The sequence below is a fragment of the Arabidopsis thaliana genome, chromosome 5, assembly GCF_000001735.4.
Source record: "Arabidopsis thaliana chromosome 5, partial sequence".
NCBI lineage: Eukaryota > Viridiplantae > Streptophyta > Magnoliopsida > Brassicales > Brassicaceae > Arabidopsis > Arabidopsis thaliana.
This window is the reverse complement of record NC_003076.8, coordinates 22,046,854-22,066,221: the sequence shown is the minus strand read 5'-3', so window position 1 is coordinate 22,066,221 and position 19,368 is coordinate 22,046,854. Positions and strand designations below refer to the sequence as shown.

General features: G+C 36.1%; 5 protein-coding genes and 1 long non-coding RNA gene across 7 annotated transcripts; 2 read left to right on the top strand and 4 right to left on the bottom strand.

Annotated features, from left to right (window-relative positions):
- Positions 1-158: 158 nt before the first annotated feature.
- On the bottom strand, positions 159-1,229 carry AT5G54330 (hypothetical protein (DUF295); the record flags this gene model as incomplete). The annotated part of the gene is made up of 1 exon (NM_124813.1): positions 159-1,229. The coding sequence occupies one exon, from the start codon at positions 1,227-1,229 to the stop codon at positions 159-161; it is 1,071 nt and encodes a 356-aa protein (NP_200244.1).
- A 1,078-nt stretch (positions 1,230-2,307) lies between these two features.
- Positions 2,308-3,417, bottom strand: AT5G54320 (hypothetical protein (DUF295); the record flags this gene model as incomplete). The annotated part of the gene is made up of 1 exon (NM_124812.1): positions 2,308-3,417. The coding sequence occupies one exon, from the start codon at positions 3,415-3,417 to the stop codon at positions 2,308-2,310; it is 1,110 nt and encodes a 369-aa protein (NP_200243.1).
- Positions 3,418-4,951: 1,534 nt separating this feature from the next.
- On the top strand, positions 4,952-9,236 carry AGD5 (ARF-GAP domain 5). The gene is made up of 11 exons (NM_124811.5): positions 4,952-5,206; positions 6,024-6,082; positions 6,170-6,260; positions 6,660-6,714; positions 6,801-6,891; positions 7,009-7,240; positions 7,507-7,720; positions 7,855-8,027; positions 8,253-8,492; positions 8,602-8,678; positions 8,792-9,236. The coding sequence occupies exons 1-11, from the start codon at positions 5,156-5,158 to the stop codon at positions 8,958-8,960; spliced, it is 1,452 nt and encodes a 483-aa protein (NP_568807.1). The 5' UTR covers positions 4,952-5,155; the 3' UTR covers positions 8,961-9,236.
- A 1,542-nt stretch (positions 9,237-10,778) lies between these two features.
- AT5G54300 (cotton fiber-like protein (DUF761)) lies at positions 10,779-12,253 on the top strand. Its single transcript, NM_124810.4, has 2 exons — positions 10,779-11,477; positions 11,570-12,253. The coding sequence occupies exons 1-2, from the start codon at positions 10,880-10,882 to the stop codon at positions 11,950-11,952; spliced, it is 981 nt and encodes a 326-aa protein (NP_200241.1). The 5' UTR covers positions 10,779-10,879; the 3' UTR covers positions 11,953-12,253.
- AT5G08175 lies at positions 11,007-11,350 on the bottom strand. Its single transcript, NR_143062.1, has one exon. It is a non-coding gene; the product is annotated as an other RNA (long non-coding RNA).
- Positions 12,194-15,188, bottom strand: CcdA (cytochrome c biogenesis protein family). 2 transcript variants are annotated; one of them, NM_124809.3, is made up of 12 exons: positions 15,053-15,185; positions 14,577-14,708; positions 14,327-14,385; positions 13,915-14,045; positions 13,745-13,830; positions 13,605-13,636; positions 13,215-13,376; positions 13,043-13,115; positions 12,857-12,957; positions 12,616-12,708; positions 12,467-12,513; positions 12,194-12,374 (listed from the first exon to the last, which is right to left on the bottom strand). In NM_124809.3, exons 1-12 carry the CDS (start codon positions 15,123-15,125, stop codon positions 12,299-12,301), a joined length of 1,065 nt encoding a protein of 354 aa, NP_200240.1. In that variant the 5' UTR covers positions 15,126-15,185; the 3' UTR covers positions 12,194-12,298. The 2 variants fall into 2 exon arrangements, with proteins under 2 accessions (NP_200240.1, NP_001190537.1); NM_001203608.1 differs by having other exon boundaries at positions 12,248-12,374; positions 15,050-15,188.
- Between the last annotated feature and the right edge of the window lie 4,180 nt (positions 15,189-19,368).

Genomic DNA, 19,368 nt, shown 5'->3' with positions numbered 1-19,368 from the left:
ACACATATGAATGATTGCTGCTTAAACACAAGTGCATGAAAGAGTACTGATGAGATATGCATATCAATCTCACAAATAATTTATTATTAAAAAAAAACATATTAATCTGATCTTTGAATAATTGAAACAGGAAAGAATATTCCAAACTATGTAAAGTGCTAGTTGTTCATATTTGGAGGTGGAATATGGAAAGGAGCCTTAAATGTAGAATTACCACCAATGAAGCGTAAATTATCCAGAAAGAAAAATCCTGCTTCGTCGAAATCATAGATTATAACCTGGTTAGAGGGGAGACCTGGAAAGGAACTAGCAGGGACACAAAATGGTTCAGATTTTGAGAGGTACATGCAGAGATCTCCAATGTCTTGGGTGTAAACCGCGTTTCCTTGTTCGTCAAGCTTGAACACCATCAAAGCTTCGGTTCCCATTTTCGCAACACCATTGACGATCTCAGCGGTTCTCTTGTACCACTTAACCAAGAACATTTCACCACCAGTGGATCGTGATTCCACCAAGTGCTCGCTTGTACAGCAAGAATCCAGAAGCTTCCGTGTGGTCTTTGCAAGATTGGGAAACTTTTTAAATCGCAGCTTCTGAATCTTGGGTGTGTGCATGTGTGTACCGAGATCCCATGATCCAATGAGATGGCCTCCAGATCCGGGAATGCGAAACATGTCATCTTTCTCCGAATACATGACACTGGAGGAGTAGAAACAGGGGTTTGCGATTCTGACGTTGATCCACTCGGGTTTACGTTGAGCTGGTCTGCAAAAGCTGAGCTGAGGTCCTAAGAACTTGACAGCCACGACACAGTCCTCATCCTCGGGAGAAGATGAAGACATTGACACATTGGTGACGATTTGAGTTTGGCAATGGGGCAGAGTTACAAGAGGAGGCAAGGGAATGCGTTTAGGGTTCGTATCCGATGCAGCCGGGTTAAAATCATCTTGGAGACGCAATATACCGTCGTCCTTCAAAGTAGCTACCCAACCATGGGATGACCCGATCGTTACCATGGGATCACTGTGCACCAACTCTAGAGGCACCTTCTTTTCCAAGCAAGTGCGTCGAGACATCATCATAACATCGAGTCTCCCGAGATGATCAGCTCCACAAGGTTGAACGCCGACGATTGAACAAGGAGGGGTTTGCATCAGAGAGGATCTTACCAGTACAGGTTTCCTCCGAAAGCATAGTAGCTTCAAAGGTTGGTTTAGAAGCAGAGACATGCGTAAGAGATGTTGTTACCGAAATGCAAAGGCTGCAAGAGATTTAGATTAGATTAAGAAAGTATTATACAAACCCTAGTTGAAGAATAAATAAGTTTATGCGGTCAGTAGAACCGAAATTTTCTCGATTTGCTTTGGTTCTGTTTAAAGTTGTGATTTGACATGATTTGATTCAACACTATCTCTATAAATAAAGATCCAACGCAATCTTAATTAGATTTCATTTTAATTACGATCAAACCCTTCAGTAATTGTTCTTTTCCCCCATGATTTCATTTCCAAAAAAATGTTGCAATATTAAAGTAGCTAACTAAAACTCACAACAAATAATGAGTGTTGCGATATTAACGACCAAAGCAACGACTTTGAGGAATCCAACACTCTTTCAAATGACTCGTTAATAATAAAAATAAAAAACATTATAGAAAATCTCCAAACTTAGAGAGAAACTAAAACACAAACCAATTTGATATTTTTTTCCCGAGTGATTCGTTCTTAATTTCTCTTTGATGATCTCTGATTTTGTAGTGAATCACCTCCATGGGTAGTGAATCACGTCCATGTGTTATTATGTGTATCAATTAACTGCTGTGTGAGGGTATTATGGGTCTGATTACCTTTAAAATTCTCTTTCCGATTGATTTGGGCCGGTAGGTAAATTTTTCTCTTCGTTTATCAAAAGGAAGAAAAAAGTATTTAAATTTTTGTTTTTCTCAGTTTTTCTTTTTTTGTTATGCTCTGGATTATTTTTTACAATGCATGTGCCATTGTTATGTGAGGGACATGATGAAACAGAGACATCAAAATAATGGGGATTTTCTGATATTTCCTGAAAGAATGATGCTTGTGAAGGATGTTGAGTGGTTACTAGATATGCTATAGAGAGACACACAAAGGTAGTAGAAAAGAACCTGTTGAAAACCAAAAGCAGACTCATGATGTAACTAAGCAAATAGAGATTTAGGATGGAACTAAACAAAGGGTTCCGTTCCAAGATAAAACTAGTGACCATTACCAATGATGACCATGGTAATAATATAGGAGAAGAAAAGAAAAGACTCAGTTCCAAACTACGGTACTAATCTAGTTTTTGGGGTGGCATAAGGTAATTGCTTTTGAATGATGTAGGCATCACATCAGTAATGATGGTGGAATCATCCAGATCGAAAAAGCCGCCTTCGTCACAGTCAAAGAGTATGACATTGTTAGGGCACAGTCCGGGAAAAGAGCTAGCAAGGACACAAAAAGGTTCAGACTTTGAAAGAAAAATGCAGAGATCTCCAATATCTTGAGTGTAAACCGCGTTTCCTTGTTCGTCAAGCTTGAACACCATTAAAGCTTGTGTTTTCATTTGCGCAATACCCTTGATGATCTTGCTTGAAGACTTCTTGTACCACTTAACCAAGAAAGTTTCACCAGCTGGTGACTCAACCAAGTGCTCGCTCTTGCAACATGAATCCAGTAGCTTCTGTTTGGTCTTTGTCAGCTTGGGAAGGTTTTGAAACTGCAAGCTCTGCAAATTATGCTTGTGTGTGCGGAGATCCCATGTTCCAATGAGGTGTCCTCCAGATCCGGGAATGCAAAACATGTTATCTTTCTTGGAGTACATGACACGAGATAAGTAGAAACAAGGGTTTTCGATTCTGATGTTGATCCACTCGGAGTTACTTTGAGCCGGTCTGCAAAAGCTGAGCTGAGGTCCCAAAAACTTGACAGCCACAACACAGTCTTCATCCTCAGGAGAAGATGCGGACAATGACACATTGGTAACGATTTGAGTTTGGCAATGAGGGAGAGTTACAAGAGGAGGCAGGGGAATGCGTTTCGGGTTAGTATCCGATGCAACCGGGTTTAGATCGTCTTGGAGACGCAGTAGTCCGTCGTCCTGACTCAAAGTAGCTATCCAGCCATGGGATGAACCGATGGTTACAAGTTCATTATCATACAACAACGCCATAGGCACCTTCTTATCCAAAGAAGTGCATTCATCTTCATAAGGATTCAAAATCACGAGTTTTCCCTCTTTCGCAAGTCTTCCACAACGTTTAGCGCTGACGACGAAACAAGGAGGAGTTTGCAGCAAAGAAGATGATAAGCCATCATTAGAGAGAAGAGGAGATGATCTCACCAACACAGGTTTCCTCCGAAAGCATAGTAGCTTCAAGGGTTGGTTGAGAAGCAGCGCCATTGATAAGAAGTGTTTTAGGGGAAAGCGAGGCTGCAAGAGAATCAAATAAGAAAGAGTAAACAAAACAAAACCCTAGTTGTTGAGATGTTCACATAAATAACCACCAAGATCCGATACAATCTTAATTGGATATCATTTTAATTAACCACGTTCAAACCTTATTATATGAAGTTTGTTTCTTCGAATATATTTTCCATATACTTGATTTAATTATAAATACTTATTTACATAACAATACATACTCCAGAATCAATATCCTCAAATTTTAGAAAAACAATGTGAGATGTACATGATTGAGATAAAGCTTGAAGCTAAGTCTGATTAAGAAGAAATTAAAGTTTGCAAAATGTGGGGAAGTCTCTATACGTGTCAGAGGGTTTGAGATCTGAGAATACTTGAAGAGAGGCTATGGAGAGTAATTCGAGAAGCAAAAATAAGCAGTCGTCTATTTACTATATGAGAAAAATCTTCCTTCTAGATGTGCAAATATCCTCCTGAAAAGTTGGTCCTCGCACTGATAACAAAGAGAGATGGCTATGATGATCATATATTTCCAAGCTCATCCCATCATAATCGCGACGTCACATCCCCTAAAAAGCATATTAATTGCCAAAGTTGGTAGCATAACTCTCTTCTAATGGCGACTTAAAATGGAAATATACTAAGTGGATCTATATATTTTCAAAATTGGAAAGTATATATATGTGGATGAAGTTAGAGAAGTTAGAAATTTCAAAAGGCTTTGGGATTATATTTGTGATAACTCCCGATGATATTCCACATACAGATAAGTAAAGGTGCTACTTAGACCAAACCGATTATGAGGTTTAGAGCCAGCGAGAGACCACTTCTCATTAGACTACAAAACTTTTTTAGGTTTATTCACACACAATGTATTATAGTTCCTAATGTATACCTATTAAATTAGAGTTTGTCGAATGTTAGGATTATAGTTCGTATTGACAAACAAATATCAGTTTGAAAAATTAGGAATCTAAGAGATAATAATATAATTATTTTTTTGGGTTTAAATTGAAATTTGTGTTGGTTGGAACATTCGTTGACTCATCGTCACATCAAATAAAAATCTTAGCAAATAAAATATGTCCCATAAACATCACATAAATAAACAAAGAAATTGGAATCAATACAACAACCACTCCAAAGTGGATACAGACATAACAGGTGATGAGATGGCCATGTGATTTATTTTCCACCCGCAACACTCTAATGCTTATATATGACCAATCAAAAAAACCACTTAAACCGCCAAATAAACCGACCTTATTTTTGATAAATCAAAACCCACTTAGTCACAAATTAACCAATTTTATATGATTACACTTTCACAAATATTCATGTGTAGATTTCTTTGAAAATTTTCAGGTGCTGCAATCACGAGTGACCGAATTATTTTTGAAAATTTAAACCGAAATGAAATTAAACCGAACCATATTCAATTTTGAAAATGAAATCTAAAACCGGATTAATAAACCAGTACCATAATCTGAACGGTCCAAAAAGTATTGACCCATCTCTCTCTCTTGGTCGCTCGTTCTCAAAGGGCAAAGAAAAAAGGATTTTTAATTTTCGGAGAGGAAGAAGAAGAGAGAGATATTGAAGAGCGCTGAAGGCGGAAAAGACTATTTTGACCTCGTCGTCTCCGTAGATCATTTTTCTTCAGCTCTTCTTCTTCCTCTTTCTCCGATTCTCCTTCTTTTGATTTTATCTATCCGCCATGAACGAGAAAGCCAACGTCTCTAAGGAGCTTAATGCCCGCCATAGAAAGGTCTCTCTCTAATCTCGAATCTCAGATTCTCTTATTTTATTTTCTCCGAGCTTTGTGGATTTGTCGTCATATATTTGAATTTGGTTGCCAACAATATATGATCGATCTTAATTCGATTGGATCTGTGCATTAGCAGCTATCCTTCCTTCATTTTCTTCGGTTTCCTCTAGTTAGGAGAGGATTTGTATCGTCGATCCTTATCTTCTTCGATCGATTGAGCTAGAATTATTATTCATCAGCAATGAAAATCAGTTTCTCTATTTCGATTTGTTGTCTAGGACAATAGTTGATCACGATCGGGTTTTTGAATTGTTTTATATTCAACGTCGGCTTATTGAATGTTACAGTTTCATGGAGCTTGAATTCTAGTGTTTTCCTATAGAAATTCGTATTCAATTGTTTGATTTTGGAAAGAATCGAACACAGGGATCCAAGGAGCTTAGCGTCCCATAGGGATTTTCATTTGTGCTTGGTAGTCTTTGAGTTATTTGCCATGTTGAAACTATTAGTTGTAGTTGGGATAGCTTTGTGGGATTGGTGATGCATACATGTATAGGATATTAGGAATGATGTTGTATGTCGAGTCTTCGAGAACTTTGGTGTTCATTCATTGACGAAACTTATCTCATACTGCAATGAGAACTTTGATTCATTTTGGTTAGTTAAACATGTCAATTCTGATAATTTTGAAGTTTTCTTGAGATACTCTATATTTTGTATGTGTAGATTCTTCTTTATGTTTTGCGACGTATGATTTTTTCGTTTATGTAGTCTATTGCTTGAATATTCATTTGATTTTGGTGCTACTTATCTGCAGATTCTTGAAGGGCTTCTTAAACATCCAGAGAACAGAGAATGTGCTGACTGCAAAACAAAGTATAGTTTTCTACCTGATGTGAATTTTCAGCATTATTATGCTGGTTCATGTATGTATTTGCTAATACTGTTCCATTTGCTTTGCAGAGGTCCAAGATGGGCTAGTGTTAATTTAGGTATCTTTATCTGCATGCAATGTTCTGGGATTCACAGGAGTCTCGGGGTACACATATCGAAGGTAGTCTCTCACTTTCCTTTCTACATTTGTTTTCTTGATGCTGCATTTTTTTACGAAAGCTCAGATATTAATTCGATGAATAACTCATTCCATTTGGCTCAAATTCTCTGCACAAATTTTCAATTTGGTTTTTGTATTAGCAATTTCATTTTGTATTTTCCATCACAAGAGCTGGAAAGTTTGACATGAATGCATTAAATCTCCCCACCTTCTTGTACTCCCATTGTCGTCGATACAGTTTACACACGAACTTCAAGCAACTCTGTGCAAAAGTACATGATTTGATTTCGCCCTCTGATTTTTGTATGAGCCGTGTCCTTTTGTCAAGTAGATGTTAACCTTAGCAGCATAAGCTACTTTATTTTCTACCAAAACACCTGACTGGGCTAATGAGTGCAGGTTCGATCTGCCACTCTGGACACATGGCTCCCCGAGCAGGTTGCATTTATACAGTGTAAGTGTCTTTTAAACTAAATGCTCTATGGCTGATTCATGGGTTGTTACGCAATGTAAAGTATATAATCTTTTATTTGCATGCAGCAATGGGAAATGATAAAGCAAATAGTTACTGGGAAGCAGAGCTACCCCCAAACTATGATAGAGTTGGAATTGAGAATTTTATACGTGCAAAGTATGTATCTCTCTTTTTCATTATACAAACTTTTCAGTTAGTTCCACCTCATTGAATTGTCTATCTTGCTATTCATATGGACGTTGAAATCATTCTTATGACATATGACTTTTCTAGGTATGAAGAGAAGAGATGGGTTTCTAGAGGGGAAAAGGCTAGATCACCTCCTAGAGTCGAGCAGGAACGGCGGAAATCTGTGGAGAGAAGTGGGCCGGGATATGAGCATGGACATAGTAGTAGTCCTGTAAATTTGTTTGAGGAGAGGAAAACTATTCCAGCATCTAGAACAAGAAATAATGTTGCTGCAACGAGAATAAATCTTCCCGTGCCTCCCCAAGGACCCAGTCAGGTACCAAACATACTTCTCAGAAGATCTGTATAACTAAAGAGCCATACCTTTAGTTACTCATCAGTATTAAGGATCCGTATTCCTTGATCTTATTTAATAATCTTAGGATATCAGCTATGAGATCATTATTTTTGTCAATGCATATGCTGTAGCTGTCAGATCATTATTTTACTCACTGTGTTTTTAGAGCCTCATAATCTGTCAACGTGTCTTTCTTACAGTATCCAAACCCTGGTTTTTCTGATACATGATGCTAAAAATGACAGGTTATAAAGCCACAGCAGAAAATGGAGTCTGCAGCTACTCCAGTAGAGAGGGAGAAACAAGCAGTAAATGTTGCACCAGCATCAGATCCTCCAAAGGTGGATTTTGCTACTGATCTGTTTAACATGCTATCAATGGATGATTCGACTACAAATACCTCAGAGGCAACTCCTGGCGATACTCCTGCCGATGATAACTCATGGGCTGGCTTTCAGTGTATGTATCTATCTAGCATGTGATAATCTAACATCGTGGCACATTTTTCCTATCCTTGTTAACTTTATGTCAATTGTTCTTCTTTTGAAAATGCTTTGGAGTAATAGATTAATTTCTGAATCCTAAAACTGTAGCTGCTGGAAGTGGTCAAACGGCAGAGAAAATTGTCACAGCCAAGCCTGCTGAGAGCAGTTCTCCTCCAGCTTCATCTTCTGACTTTGAGGATTTGTTTAAGGACACACCTAATTTAACAACTCAACAAGCACCAAAAGATGTGAAAGGCGATATCATGAGCCTGTTTGAGAAGGTAAATTATTAGTTAATTATATACGCTTCTCAGATTTCACTGCTTTGTTGATATTCAGCTTTCCAAGTTTCGTTTTTGTATCATTATTTAACTTACATTTACAAATATAGCGAATGATATGATTTGTGTTTTGTTATCACTTACTATGATTTCTTCAACACGGGACATTTGGAACACCAGAGCAGATTCAAGTGATATAACTCTGTGTGTTCTATTTGATTACAGACGAATATAGTATCGCCTTTTGCCATGCATCAGCAACAGGTTGCTATGCTCGCTCAGCAGCAAGCCCTTTACATGGCTGCAGCGAAAGCTGCTGGAGGCACTCCAAACGGCGTGAATCAACAAGCTATTGCTAATGCTCTTAACGTAGCTTCTGCAAATTGGTCAAACCCCGGCGGCTACCAGATCCCCGGAATGACTAACCCCGTAGGTGGTCAAGCTGATCTCCAGAAACTTATGCAAGTAAGATCTCCCCTTTACTTTTTTTAAGCAAGATCAATATTACCATTGACCAAAGTTCTTGCAAAATTCTCACTAATTCTTGCTCTCTGTTACATCGCCATAATTTTAGAACATGAATATGAACGCAAACATGAACACGAGACCCGCACAACCGCAAGAGAACACTCTACAATACCCATCATCCAGGTATGCACACAAAACTGCATCTTGTTTGTTTCTTCTGAAAACATCATAACGTTATCAAAAGTGCTTAACCTAACTAACTCTCATATGATCTTTGGTTGTTATTAATAATGCAGTTTCTACACAATGGGTCAAGCTAATCAAGTGAACGGTATGACCCCAAACTCAACCGGTAAACCTCAGTCATCATCCGCAACCCAACCAACAAGCACCACACCATCTTCACAATCAGGCAAAGACTTTGATTTCTCTTCCTTGATGGATGGAATGTTCACAAAACATTGATCAAGAGAGAGAGACTTTTTCTGAATTTGCCTTTACATCTTTGTTCTAAATTTGAAGAACCAAAAGAATATATATACAATCATCTCTGGACAGTTTTTCTCTGTTAAACATATATTTTCTTTTCTTTGGAACTGTGTTGTAGCCGAGCTTTGATTTATGATTTTACTCGATTGTCGAAAAATTAATAGATGTAATTCTTGCTAAGAAAGGAAAAAAAAAAAAGATTTATCGGTGAGACCGCCACAAAACGTGGATTGTTCTCTTCCACTTACTGCTTTTATTTGCTTTGGTACGAAGTTTGTGACATACCAATTTTTTGGAACTAAGCAAAACAAAGAAACGGTTCCGAAAAGCCTTTGAAAGAAAACAAATTAATCGACCTTTATTGGTAAGATCAATAAAGGCGACGTGTTGATATTGAACTTGTTTCTTGTTATGGGCGGCTGTTTTAGCGTTATAAAGTTTTGAGTTTGGCATTGTCGGGCTTTCGGTCAAATGGCTTAAAGCTCATCCTCCTTCTTCACCACAAGCTTGTGTACCTCCCACTAGCCAACCTTTGTTTACCTTTTTCGTTACAAGATGTTTTATTAGCTACAAAATGCAAAACTGTAATCAATGATGACAACGTAAATCTGTAAATACCATTTCTACAAATCCTCGCTTGATCACAAAGCACAACAAATGAAGTTGTGCACTACATTGTATTTAATTATATTATTTTCTTGCATTTTTTTTGGTTTTCTCTTACACGTACATCGTCCTTGATCTAATGCAAACATAAACTAAAACACCACGTTGGACTTTAGCATTACTCATTTGGTTATTATAACAAAAATACCATGTCGGACTTGTACCGACCTTAGGGCAGAAGTTTAAAGTTTAAGTTCTATTATACTATGTAGAGGATATAGCCAATATTTATGATGCATAAGAAGATCAATCAGTATCAAGTACAAAAATCCAAAATGGTCGGTAGAATTTTGTTGTGCTTGTTGACCCGTAATGCGATATATATCTTTCGTGAGTTTGAATTGTCAAATCAAATCTACTATTAATATAAGCACTAATATGAAAACAAAATTGAACGTTTAGCATTGAGAATGATATATACGTATGCATCTATCTCAATTATTTTATGTTACAATCTGCATGTCCTTATCTAAAACAGTATTCACATGCATCATAATTCGCATTCTCACTATGACTTTCAACTATTAATTTTACAATGTCAATGAAAAATGGCCTACATTACCTAAAAATCCTAGCTCAACAGTAACTACTTTGTTTTTTTTTGCTAGCAACCATAACTTTTTTACAATTATATAATTTTACAATAACAAAACCAAAAAAGAATATTTCCATTTACAAATATCTTCTAGATCGGCTAAACTCAAATTAACACTAACATACATAAAATGAACTAATGAAGACTCGAAATTTCTCCCCAAAAAAATAAATAAAATGAAGACACAATCGACTAAATTTTTTGTTGCCAAGTGAAAAAACAAAAATCAACGGTACGACTTGGTACGTAGGTGGCAGATTCTCGAATCTCAAATTCTCTAATCACACACAATGCATAAAATATTGTACTTCTATTGTCAAAATCTTGTTGCAAATGTTAGGCAAGCTTATATTATAAGTTTATAACTTAAAACGTCAAAACCCAAAACTGACACGTGTCACTCAGATAAGCCTCCATAACCATACCCTCAATAAATAAGGCCCACTTATGATTCTGTAAAAAGCCCACACAAACACGGACCACATTTTTAAGAATTTATAAATTTCACCGTATCTATATAAATCCACACATCTCAAAGCTTCTTTAGTTTATTTTCGTAGATAAGAACCACCGAACTAACAAAATTTGAAATTCCCAAAGCAAAAACAAATTACATCATTCAATTCAATTCTCAATGCCTCTTCTTCTCCCTACCTCTTCCTTCAAAACGACGGCCACCGTCGTAATCGCCGGCGTTTCATCTATTGCCACGGCGATGATTCTCACGGTCCCTTCCGTTTCCCATTTCGTAGTCTCTTGCTTTCCGATTATTTACGATAACACCGTCTTCCTCTTAAAACCACCGTATCTTTACTTAGTCATCAACTCTATCATCGTCTGCATCATCGCTACTTCTAAACTCACTCATAAATCGTCCTCCGTCGATGACTCTGAGATCTCGGAAGTAGTGACTCCAATACCGATACCGGTACCGGTTCATTTACCTTCTGATATCGATTCCGGTTATTTAAACGTGGTTCATGTGGTTTCTGATTATACCGGATTTGTTGAGAAAATCGATGACGTGTCGATTAATCCAACGGTGGAGGCTATCCGGAAGTTTCCAGAAGTTCAGGAGGCGGAGAAGTCGAAAGAGAGTAGCGATTCGCCGGAACCGGAGACGGAGAAGCCAAAATTGAAGAATGATTCGCCGGAGATTTCGATTCTGAAGCACAGTACGAGAAAACCGCCGCGATTTAATCAGCAAAAATCTCTTAAATCTAATTCAGAAGGTAAAATAATTTAGTTTTTTTTGCTCGAAATTCGAATTTTCTGAGAAGGGCAAAATCGTAAAATGACGGAGGAGTTGTCACTGTTTATACAGGTGGAAATAAAAAGACGGCGTTGGGAGTGACGAAGCCACCGAGGAGACAAGACACGCTGGAGACGACGTGGAAGAAGATAACGGAAGGACGTTCAACGCCGTTAACTAAGCACTTGACTAAATCCGACACGTGGCAAGAAAGAGCTCACGTGCAAAGCTCACCAGAAAATAAGGAGAAGATGACCAAGTCCGAGAATTTAAAGGACATAAATACCCCCACGGAGGAGAAGACGGTGTTGAAACGCGAGCCGTCGCCGGGACAGGAGGAGTTGAATCGGCGCGTTGAAGCGTTTATAAAGAAGTTTAACGAAGAGATGAGATTGCAAAGATTAGAATCTTTGGCTAAATACAATGAAATGGTAAATGGAGGGACTCGTTTGTAAATTTTCGTGGTTTTTGCTTAGGCGTCGGTGAAGGAGAAAAATGACGGCACAGTCGCAAAAGTTGACTTGACTCTTTTTTACAACCACTTAAAAGAGTTTTTTTTTCCTTCTTCCGGGGAACAAAATTTCAAAATAATGCAAAAATTGTGTTTATGATTGTTATGTTTCTTTTGGGGTCGAGACGTTAATCGTGTGGTTACAAGTGAAGGATTATATGTTAACAGTAGTGAGTAGTGACTAGTGTTCGAATCTGTTTTCTTTTGTAATTTTACATTATAAACAATATTATTTATTTACTATTACAAACACTTTGTTTTTGGCCGAAATGAGTTTGTAAGTTAAGTTTTTACATGACCATAGTAGCAGCAGGAAAAAGCCTATCCAAGAAAGTATATAAACCTCCTCCAAGTAGAAGAGCACCACTGAACCAAAACATAGGAAAAAATGGAACCGAGATTTAGTAAATCAACAATATGAAAAAGCAATAGCCTATAATCATTTATCTTTAACATACCTTATGGGATTGATCCATGCAGAGACCTTTCGCAACGAAAGTAAGCTCTGAAGAAATTTTAAGACGAGTAAATACGCAGTTAGTTTCATTACTGTAAGAAACTTAACTAAGAAATTTGCATTTCGCTATTTGGTTTTAAAAGAAACTACCTGTAAAGCTCCGGCAAAAGAAGCAGCGACGATAAGTGGAGCGACGTAACCTGTTGTATAGGTTAAGAGTAAGCTTCCACCAATTACTGGATCCTGTTTTTCACATTTTATCCATATCAGCTTTTTGCTAAACTTAAACCGTTTCTTAAAAGCTTGAAAACAAAGCCGGAAAGTTAACTAGCTTTCATGTTCATATTTGAGATAATGACATTTCAAATGGAAGGAGACGAAATGGAGTTACCCTGGAAGTAGCCACGTAACCAAGAAGAGTGGCTAGAACTGGAGTACTACAAGGTGAGGCAGCAAGTGCGAATGTGAGACCGGCTAGATATGCTTGTACACCTGACAGAACATTTTGTTACCAAGTATAAGAAACAAGATTTAATGACCAAAAAACCATGAAAGTTTTGTGTGCTAGGAGGTTTACTAGATGGGAAGTTTGCTGCTGCAGCACGAGGATCAAAGTTGTTAAAGAAAGAAGGAAGCTGAAGTTCGATTATCTGTAGGAAATACGTCATGTTAGACATGGCCATTATCTAATGCATTTTTCCATTCTGATTGATGCAATATGAAAAAAGAGTGATTGTAGCAAAAATTACCTCAAGGAGATTGAGACCCATTACAATAGCCAGACCGGATGCAGCTACTGGTAATCCTTGTCCTATTTGTCCATAGGCTTTTCCGGCAAAAGAAGCTACTATCCCAAGAAGGGCTAAGGTAGTTGCTAATCCCAGTGCGAAAGCAACTGTATCTCCAATAACCTAAATGCATGAAGAACTGAAAGGTCACTAAAAACTACTATACTTGTGAATGAAAACATGATGCATTTGATTGGACTGGGTCTATTGTTCCTTTAACGGAGCTTTGATTTGTTTACAGGAACTCAACTTTAACTTCTTTTAAATTTTGTCAATCTGCAACGACAATGATCCAACCAACTCCTAAGGCGACAGCTATTATCTAAAAATCTGTTCTGAAGAGCCACTAACCTGACCTCTGCTTTTGCCAGACCCAAATGCACCTATATGTTACAGCCATATGAAGGACAGGTGAGGAAAGAATTAGAACATCAAACTAAGATTCTAAATAACTTGTGAGAAATGTAAAATCTTGAGATAAGTTATCATACCAATATAACCAAGTGTCAACGGCAAAACACTAAGTGTACATGGAGACAGACTTGTCACAAGGCCTGCCCCAAATATTACTGCCAAACTACAACAGGGATAAATTAGCAGGATAACCTGATGGTCAAGGTCTCAGAAACGCGTTCATTGAGAGAGAACCCGAGAAACATACCTTGTTACACTGAGTGCTGATAGTTGATCTTGAACAGCTTCGTTAGCCTGTTGGTTAGCTGAATACAAGAAGTTCCCGACCGAATCTCCAAGGCTTCCTTCAGCCAAGATGTAAATGGAAGTGGCTTGATCCTGTCTTAAGGGGAAATTAGTTTCTGATTTTACAAGCAATCGGACGTATCTCAAGGCAGAAAAGCATAGGCACAAATTCGTTCCAAACAAAAATATTGAGATATAATCCCTAACCAAGGTCTAAGGAGAAAAGGAAAAAAAAACACTTATTGACATAATCTCAATAAACTATTCAGGTTAAGATGTGGAACATAATTGAACTAGTCTACAGTAACAGAAACAAAAGAAGAAAGCACACAAGTATATAAACAATAATATCAAAATCTATGATTAAACCTTACCAAGACAATCATCTTCAAGTCTGCGGCTTTTGCTGAGCTAAGAGTTACCAAGTTCGCCACTGGGAAAACCAAGATAAAGTTCAAGTGTTCATGATCAGATGTTTGGAAACATAATTAACGATAATTGGCTAGCTTCTTAAAACACATATCCTCATAAACTAAGCATTTACCTCAAGACTAAAAGATTTGATACATGCCACAGAACAATAACAGAATGAAGGAGGTGAGAAGAGAGTAGTGACAACATTACCTCCTAAACCACTAGCAAGCATCGCAAGTTTAATGCTTTTGCTCTCTAACCTCTCTAAAGAAACAGCATCAGACACTAAACTTCTCTCCCTCTCAAGCTCACAGTGCTTGCCAGCACGAACCCACCTTTTCTCTGTAGTCCATGGAGAGAAATCAAACTCATCAATAATGACCCAATGGCTCAAAATAATCTATTCCCAAACGTCAGTGTTCTAATCAGCTTCCTAAATCTAACCATTTCAAAATGAACGTTACAAAGAAGATAACTAAACATGTGGTAGCTAAAACGACAACGCGACCCAGTTTCAATTTCATATCATGATCATCACCCGAATTCAAAACACAGTAATTCCAAGCGCTATGCGAACGATACATCATCATCTTCAATCAAAATTCCCAAAGAGATTAAAAGTTTCATCTTGCTCAATTACTCTCTTTAAAACTAGAAATTGAATCAGAAGAACAAATCATCACTACCATGATTGAGTCTGCAGCTAGAGAATCCACCGACGAAACCACCGGTGATGCATCGGTTCACACTCAGATTCATGACTCTCCTTCCAGATAAGCGTCCGTCGTCTTAACGGTCCTCTCGCTTCACAGTCTTTTCTAATTTTCCATTATTATTTAATGATATATACTAATGGGCTGATTTTTTAAAGCCTATAAAGGCCCATTAACTTATATTAATGATTGGAGTGTACAAAGTCACTATGGATCCAATCTGATAACCAACAAATTGTGTATATACAAAGATTTAGAATAGTAGGGCTAATCGATCAGCAACAATCTTTAGCATAATTGTGGTTGTTTACATGGTACTAAGCTTATGTTTACAAGCCCATTAAACTACCAAAAATAAGAAGAAATTAGAAAATGCGTTGATATTTTTTTGGGGGGTTAAATTTGACTACTGATTGTAATTAATATCACATCGCACAATGAGTAATGTTGAGTGGGCTAATGAGTAGTGTGAAATTTTAAAAGCATAAACTCAGTTGTCATCTTATATTTAGCTTGATTTTACCAAACTTTTCAACAAACCCAATTTTGTAAAAGATACTTTGGCCCACTTTTAGGTTTTATACTTTCTAGCCAACATTCACTCACACGTATTAAAATCAAAAGTTGTGGTCGACACCGGTTCGTGGGGACAATTTTAAGATATGCATATGGATTTAAAGAAAGTATCTTATCCAACATTTAAATTATTTAAATGGAACGGTATAGACTACAATTACATGTTTCTTCCTTATTCAGACGTTGCTTCAATTCATAAAGTTCAATAATCGTGATTTATTTGATATAAAGATCCAACGAATTTCTTTTTATTGAGCTAGCAACGTAACTATCGCTAAAATCTTGAACTCGCATGCGATAATAGCTTTACCAAAATTTTAATGAGCATATGATGATGCGTATATATAACTTAATCCATAATTCCAGTTAGAATATGATTTTATTTTGGAACCATTCACTCTTTGAAATGATTGGTCTGCTTGGGAATATTACTGATAACTTTAACTGTGTGATAAAACTAAAATTTCAAACATTTTTCGTCGTTTTCTCTGTTAATTAGCGTAGTAGATCAATCTTTAAGACGTTGATTCAAGTCCTGTTGATGTGTCCTCTATGCACATATATCACATATGCGGTTACAACAAGTCCAGAACAATTCAAAGTTTAAACCCAAACTGATAAATTTGATAATTAGGCGAACTGGCGAATTACGTTTTCTCTCGTACTTCGAATACAAGCGCCACTACAACCACAAAACAAGAAAAAAGACAGAAGCATGTTTTTTTAAGAGAAAAGGTAAAAGAAGAAGAATGTCAGAGACTTTAGGACAAACGAATTGGGATAGACATGAAGAGACATGAGTGTAAATGGGGACATTCCCTTGTGGATATGTCAGAAATTTTAATAAATTAAGATATTACCCTTTCCATCATGCTCAATGATGCAAAGCATTTAACTCCTCGCATTGCATGTCTACATTTTTAAGGAAAATAAACAAAAAGTATATAATTGTCTATAGTTAGAACTAGAGAAATCTTACATTATTGAAATTTGAATATATAAAAAAGTTTGATTTGGTGTAATATTTTGTATTGTATATGGCCATTTAATTAAGTAGGGGTATATAAATTTTAAAGGGGTTAAGGAGTAGAAAAAAAGATTAGGAGTTTGACTTTTCTGTTAAAATATTTTTTTTTAAAGTTTAACTTGCCTTGCATAAATATCGAAATGCGCTTATAAAAAGATGCATATCTATTTGTTGTCATCGGTAGTTGGTAAGAAAATGTTCTAGTTTAAAAAATTTCTTAGTAATAATAAAAAAGGCATCTATATAGCGATGGAAATTAATCAGTAGTGGTCCAGTGATTTAAAAAAAAAAAGTTGAATGTCCTTTTTAAATAAATTTAGAGCATTTTGTACTGCTAATTCAAACATTTTAGACTAGTAGTCAATGTTTTCAAATAAAAATCCAAATTTCTATGAATTTTGGAAGTTTTTTTTTTTTTTTTTTTAACGAAGTTTGGAAGGTTAATCTGAGTTTTGGTCACTCAGGTTAAAAAAAAAAAAAAAAAATTACCAATCGAAATTAAAAATGAAAATATTGTTATGATCAGAACAATAACTTTAGCGAAGTGGTAGTAACTCAATTGCCGATTACAATTTACAGCCGCTGATGTTATAAATAGACAACTATTGAATGTATTACAACACAAGCATAATATAGTGATCTTTAATGTGTTTGGACGTAAGAAGGCTGATAATAAGAAGATGCAAATTTGTACATGCCACATTAAAAATCACGAGCATTATTATGTACATTCATAATCACGTACCTTAAGCAAACACATCTCATCATTGTCTTTTTTAATGAATTGGACCGCAAACATCAAAAGTAGTCTACTTTAACTTAACGAAAATAATACTCCAAATCAAAAGTAAACATTGAATGTAGACATGTTTTAAAAAAATTCAATATTGTGTTTATGAAATGATCTTATGAAAATACTTACGGGTGTGTGTGTGTAGAATTATTACCCGCACCAAGATCATTTTATATTAATTGCGCAATATTTGCATACCCTTGAGATCGGCGAGTATTGACGTGAACTAATCATTGTATTTTTAATTTTGCTTGATAAAAGATTTACACTCTAATCATTGTTAATTTTGATTGAAATTAAATTATGTATTAACAATCAACTATAGTCTACATAACAATGTGTTTGATAGAGTGATAAGACTCGCCAGCGGAATCAAAGTTTATACTGATTCATGAAAAGTTAAAACTTTTGGATAACCAATCATCTACAAGAATTTTTAAATAACCAAATAATCTTAGTCTAGTCTAGTGTAGCTCTAGTTGTCATCATCCTACACGTACGTGGTTTTAGGTCATAAATTGATTTTTAATTGTTAATCATTGTTAATTTTTTCTACTAGACGTATATTTTCTTTCTTTTGGTTATTTACTAGATTTTGACTTGAAGTTGAAGCTCCCTGATTAAATAATAATAATAACGATCATATTATCTCTACCTAAAAACTTCTCTAATTTTTGTAGTTGGATCTACTTGACCTCACATCAAAATTAGCTACAAAACTATGTCGCTTGCAATTAAAAGAACACATAGTGAGAATTGATCATAATACTTTAAAAGTACTGTGACTATTTGGTATTGTCAATATAGTGTCCGACCTTAATTATTAATATTCTAATTTATTTTCCAATCATGTCTCTAGCTACAACATTCACAGTTCCACTATGCATTTTCCATCTTTTATGTCTAACTAAATTGTAAGAAATTATATAGCTACAAATTAATTAGAGTCTACTTTCTTCATAAAGGCTAACATATATCTGATTTTAAATGTCGAGCACATCAAAACAAACAATTCGTGGCATGAACAAATTAAAAGGTTGACCAGTTAATGTATTAGTATTGTTTTGTTGTCGATTGGTCTCTTAACTTTGTTAAGCTCCAAATGGAAAAAAACTGCGACACCTTATTTGTTCAGCCGGGTTGTATTGTTGACTCGCTCTTACGCTTTTTAGCTAATTAAGTGCTCTTTTATTTGCTAGATTAGCGGAAGCCACGTTTACTCTTTTCATTTTCTATTTCCATTACTCCCCAATAATTTCATGATAAAACTCAAATTAAAAAACTCGTGTATCCGTCACCTATTATCTATAGTATTTTTTAAAAAATCTATTTACGGTTGAATTGAGTTTTTTTTTTTGGAAGGTCTCTATTCGGTCGTCGAAGTAAAGAATGATAAGGCAGTTAGCAGTTCTATTTCGAAGAAAGATCGGATTTGTGGATAAGCTATAGTTAATGAGTTATATATGATAAATCGACTTGTTATGGATTTGTGGATAGCTATACCAGCCACTAAAATATAACTGTTAAGTGACAATTATATAGCATGTTAATCTATATAGAACATATGTAATAGATTCTTGCAAGAACAAAGATTTTCAATTTTTACCAAACTACAAGGTCAACTTCTACATAACATATCGGATAAACGGATAAAAGTATATATCCAAACCCTACTACAAAGGAAGGGGTGAGACTTGAGAGTTTGTGGAAAAGAATTGAAAGGGGGGTAGTTGGAACTGAGACATTAACGTGAGCGCCTTGATTGAGAGATATTATCGTCATTTTCGATCAACCAAAGCCCCTTAACGACCAGTCTTCCCTCCTCCAACGTGTCACGTTCTATAACAAATACTTTTTGACTTTGGCCATTTGTGGATCTTTTTTAATATTGAG

What these genes read in the sequence shown, in the direction of transcription:
- AGD5 (NM_124811.5), top strand. Translation starts at nt 5,156, where the DNA reads ATGAACGAGAAAGCCAACGTCTCTAAGGAGCTTAATGCCCGCCATAGA. An exon ending in TTAATGCCCGCCATAGAAAG is followed by an intron (nt 5,207 to 6,023) that starts GTCTCTCTCTAA and finishes ACTTATCTGCAG; the next exon opens with ATTCTTGAAGGGCTTCTTAA. An exon ending in TGTGCTGACTGCAAAACAAA is followed by an intron (nt 6,083 to 6,169) that starts GTATAGTTTTCT and finishes TTTGCTTTGCAG; the next exon opens with AGGTCCAAGATGGGCTAGTG.
- AT5G54300 (NM_124810.4), top strand. Translation starts at nt 10,880, where the DNA reads ATGCCTCTTCTTCTCCCTACCTCTTCCTTCAAAACGACGGCCACCGTC. An exon ending in TCTTAAATCTAATTCAGAAG is followed by an intron (nt 11,478 to 11,569) that starts GTAAAATAATTT and finishes CTGTTTATACAG; the next exon opens with GTGGAAATAAAAAGACGGCG.
- CcdA (NM_001203608.1), bottom strand. Translation starts at nt 15,125, where the DNA reads ATGAATCTGAGTGTGAACCGATGCATCACCGGTGGTTTCGTCGGTGGA. An exon ending in GCTTGCTAGTGGTTTAGGAG is followed by an intron (nt 14,386 to 14,576) that starts GTAATGTTGTCA and finishes TGGTTTTCCCAG; the next exon opens with TGGCGAACTTGGTAACTCTT. An exon ending in CTTTTGCCGGAGCTTTACAG is followed by an intron (nt 12,514 to 12,615) that starts GTAGTTTCTTTT and finishes AAATTTCTTCAG; the next exon opens with AGCTTACTTTCGTTGCGAAA.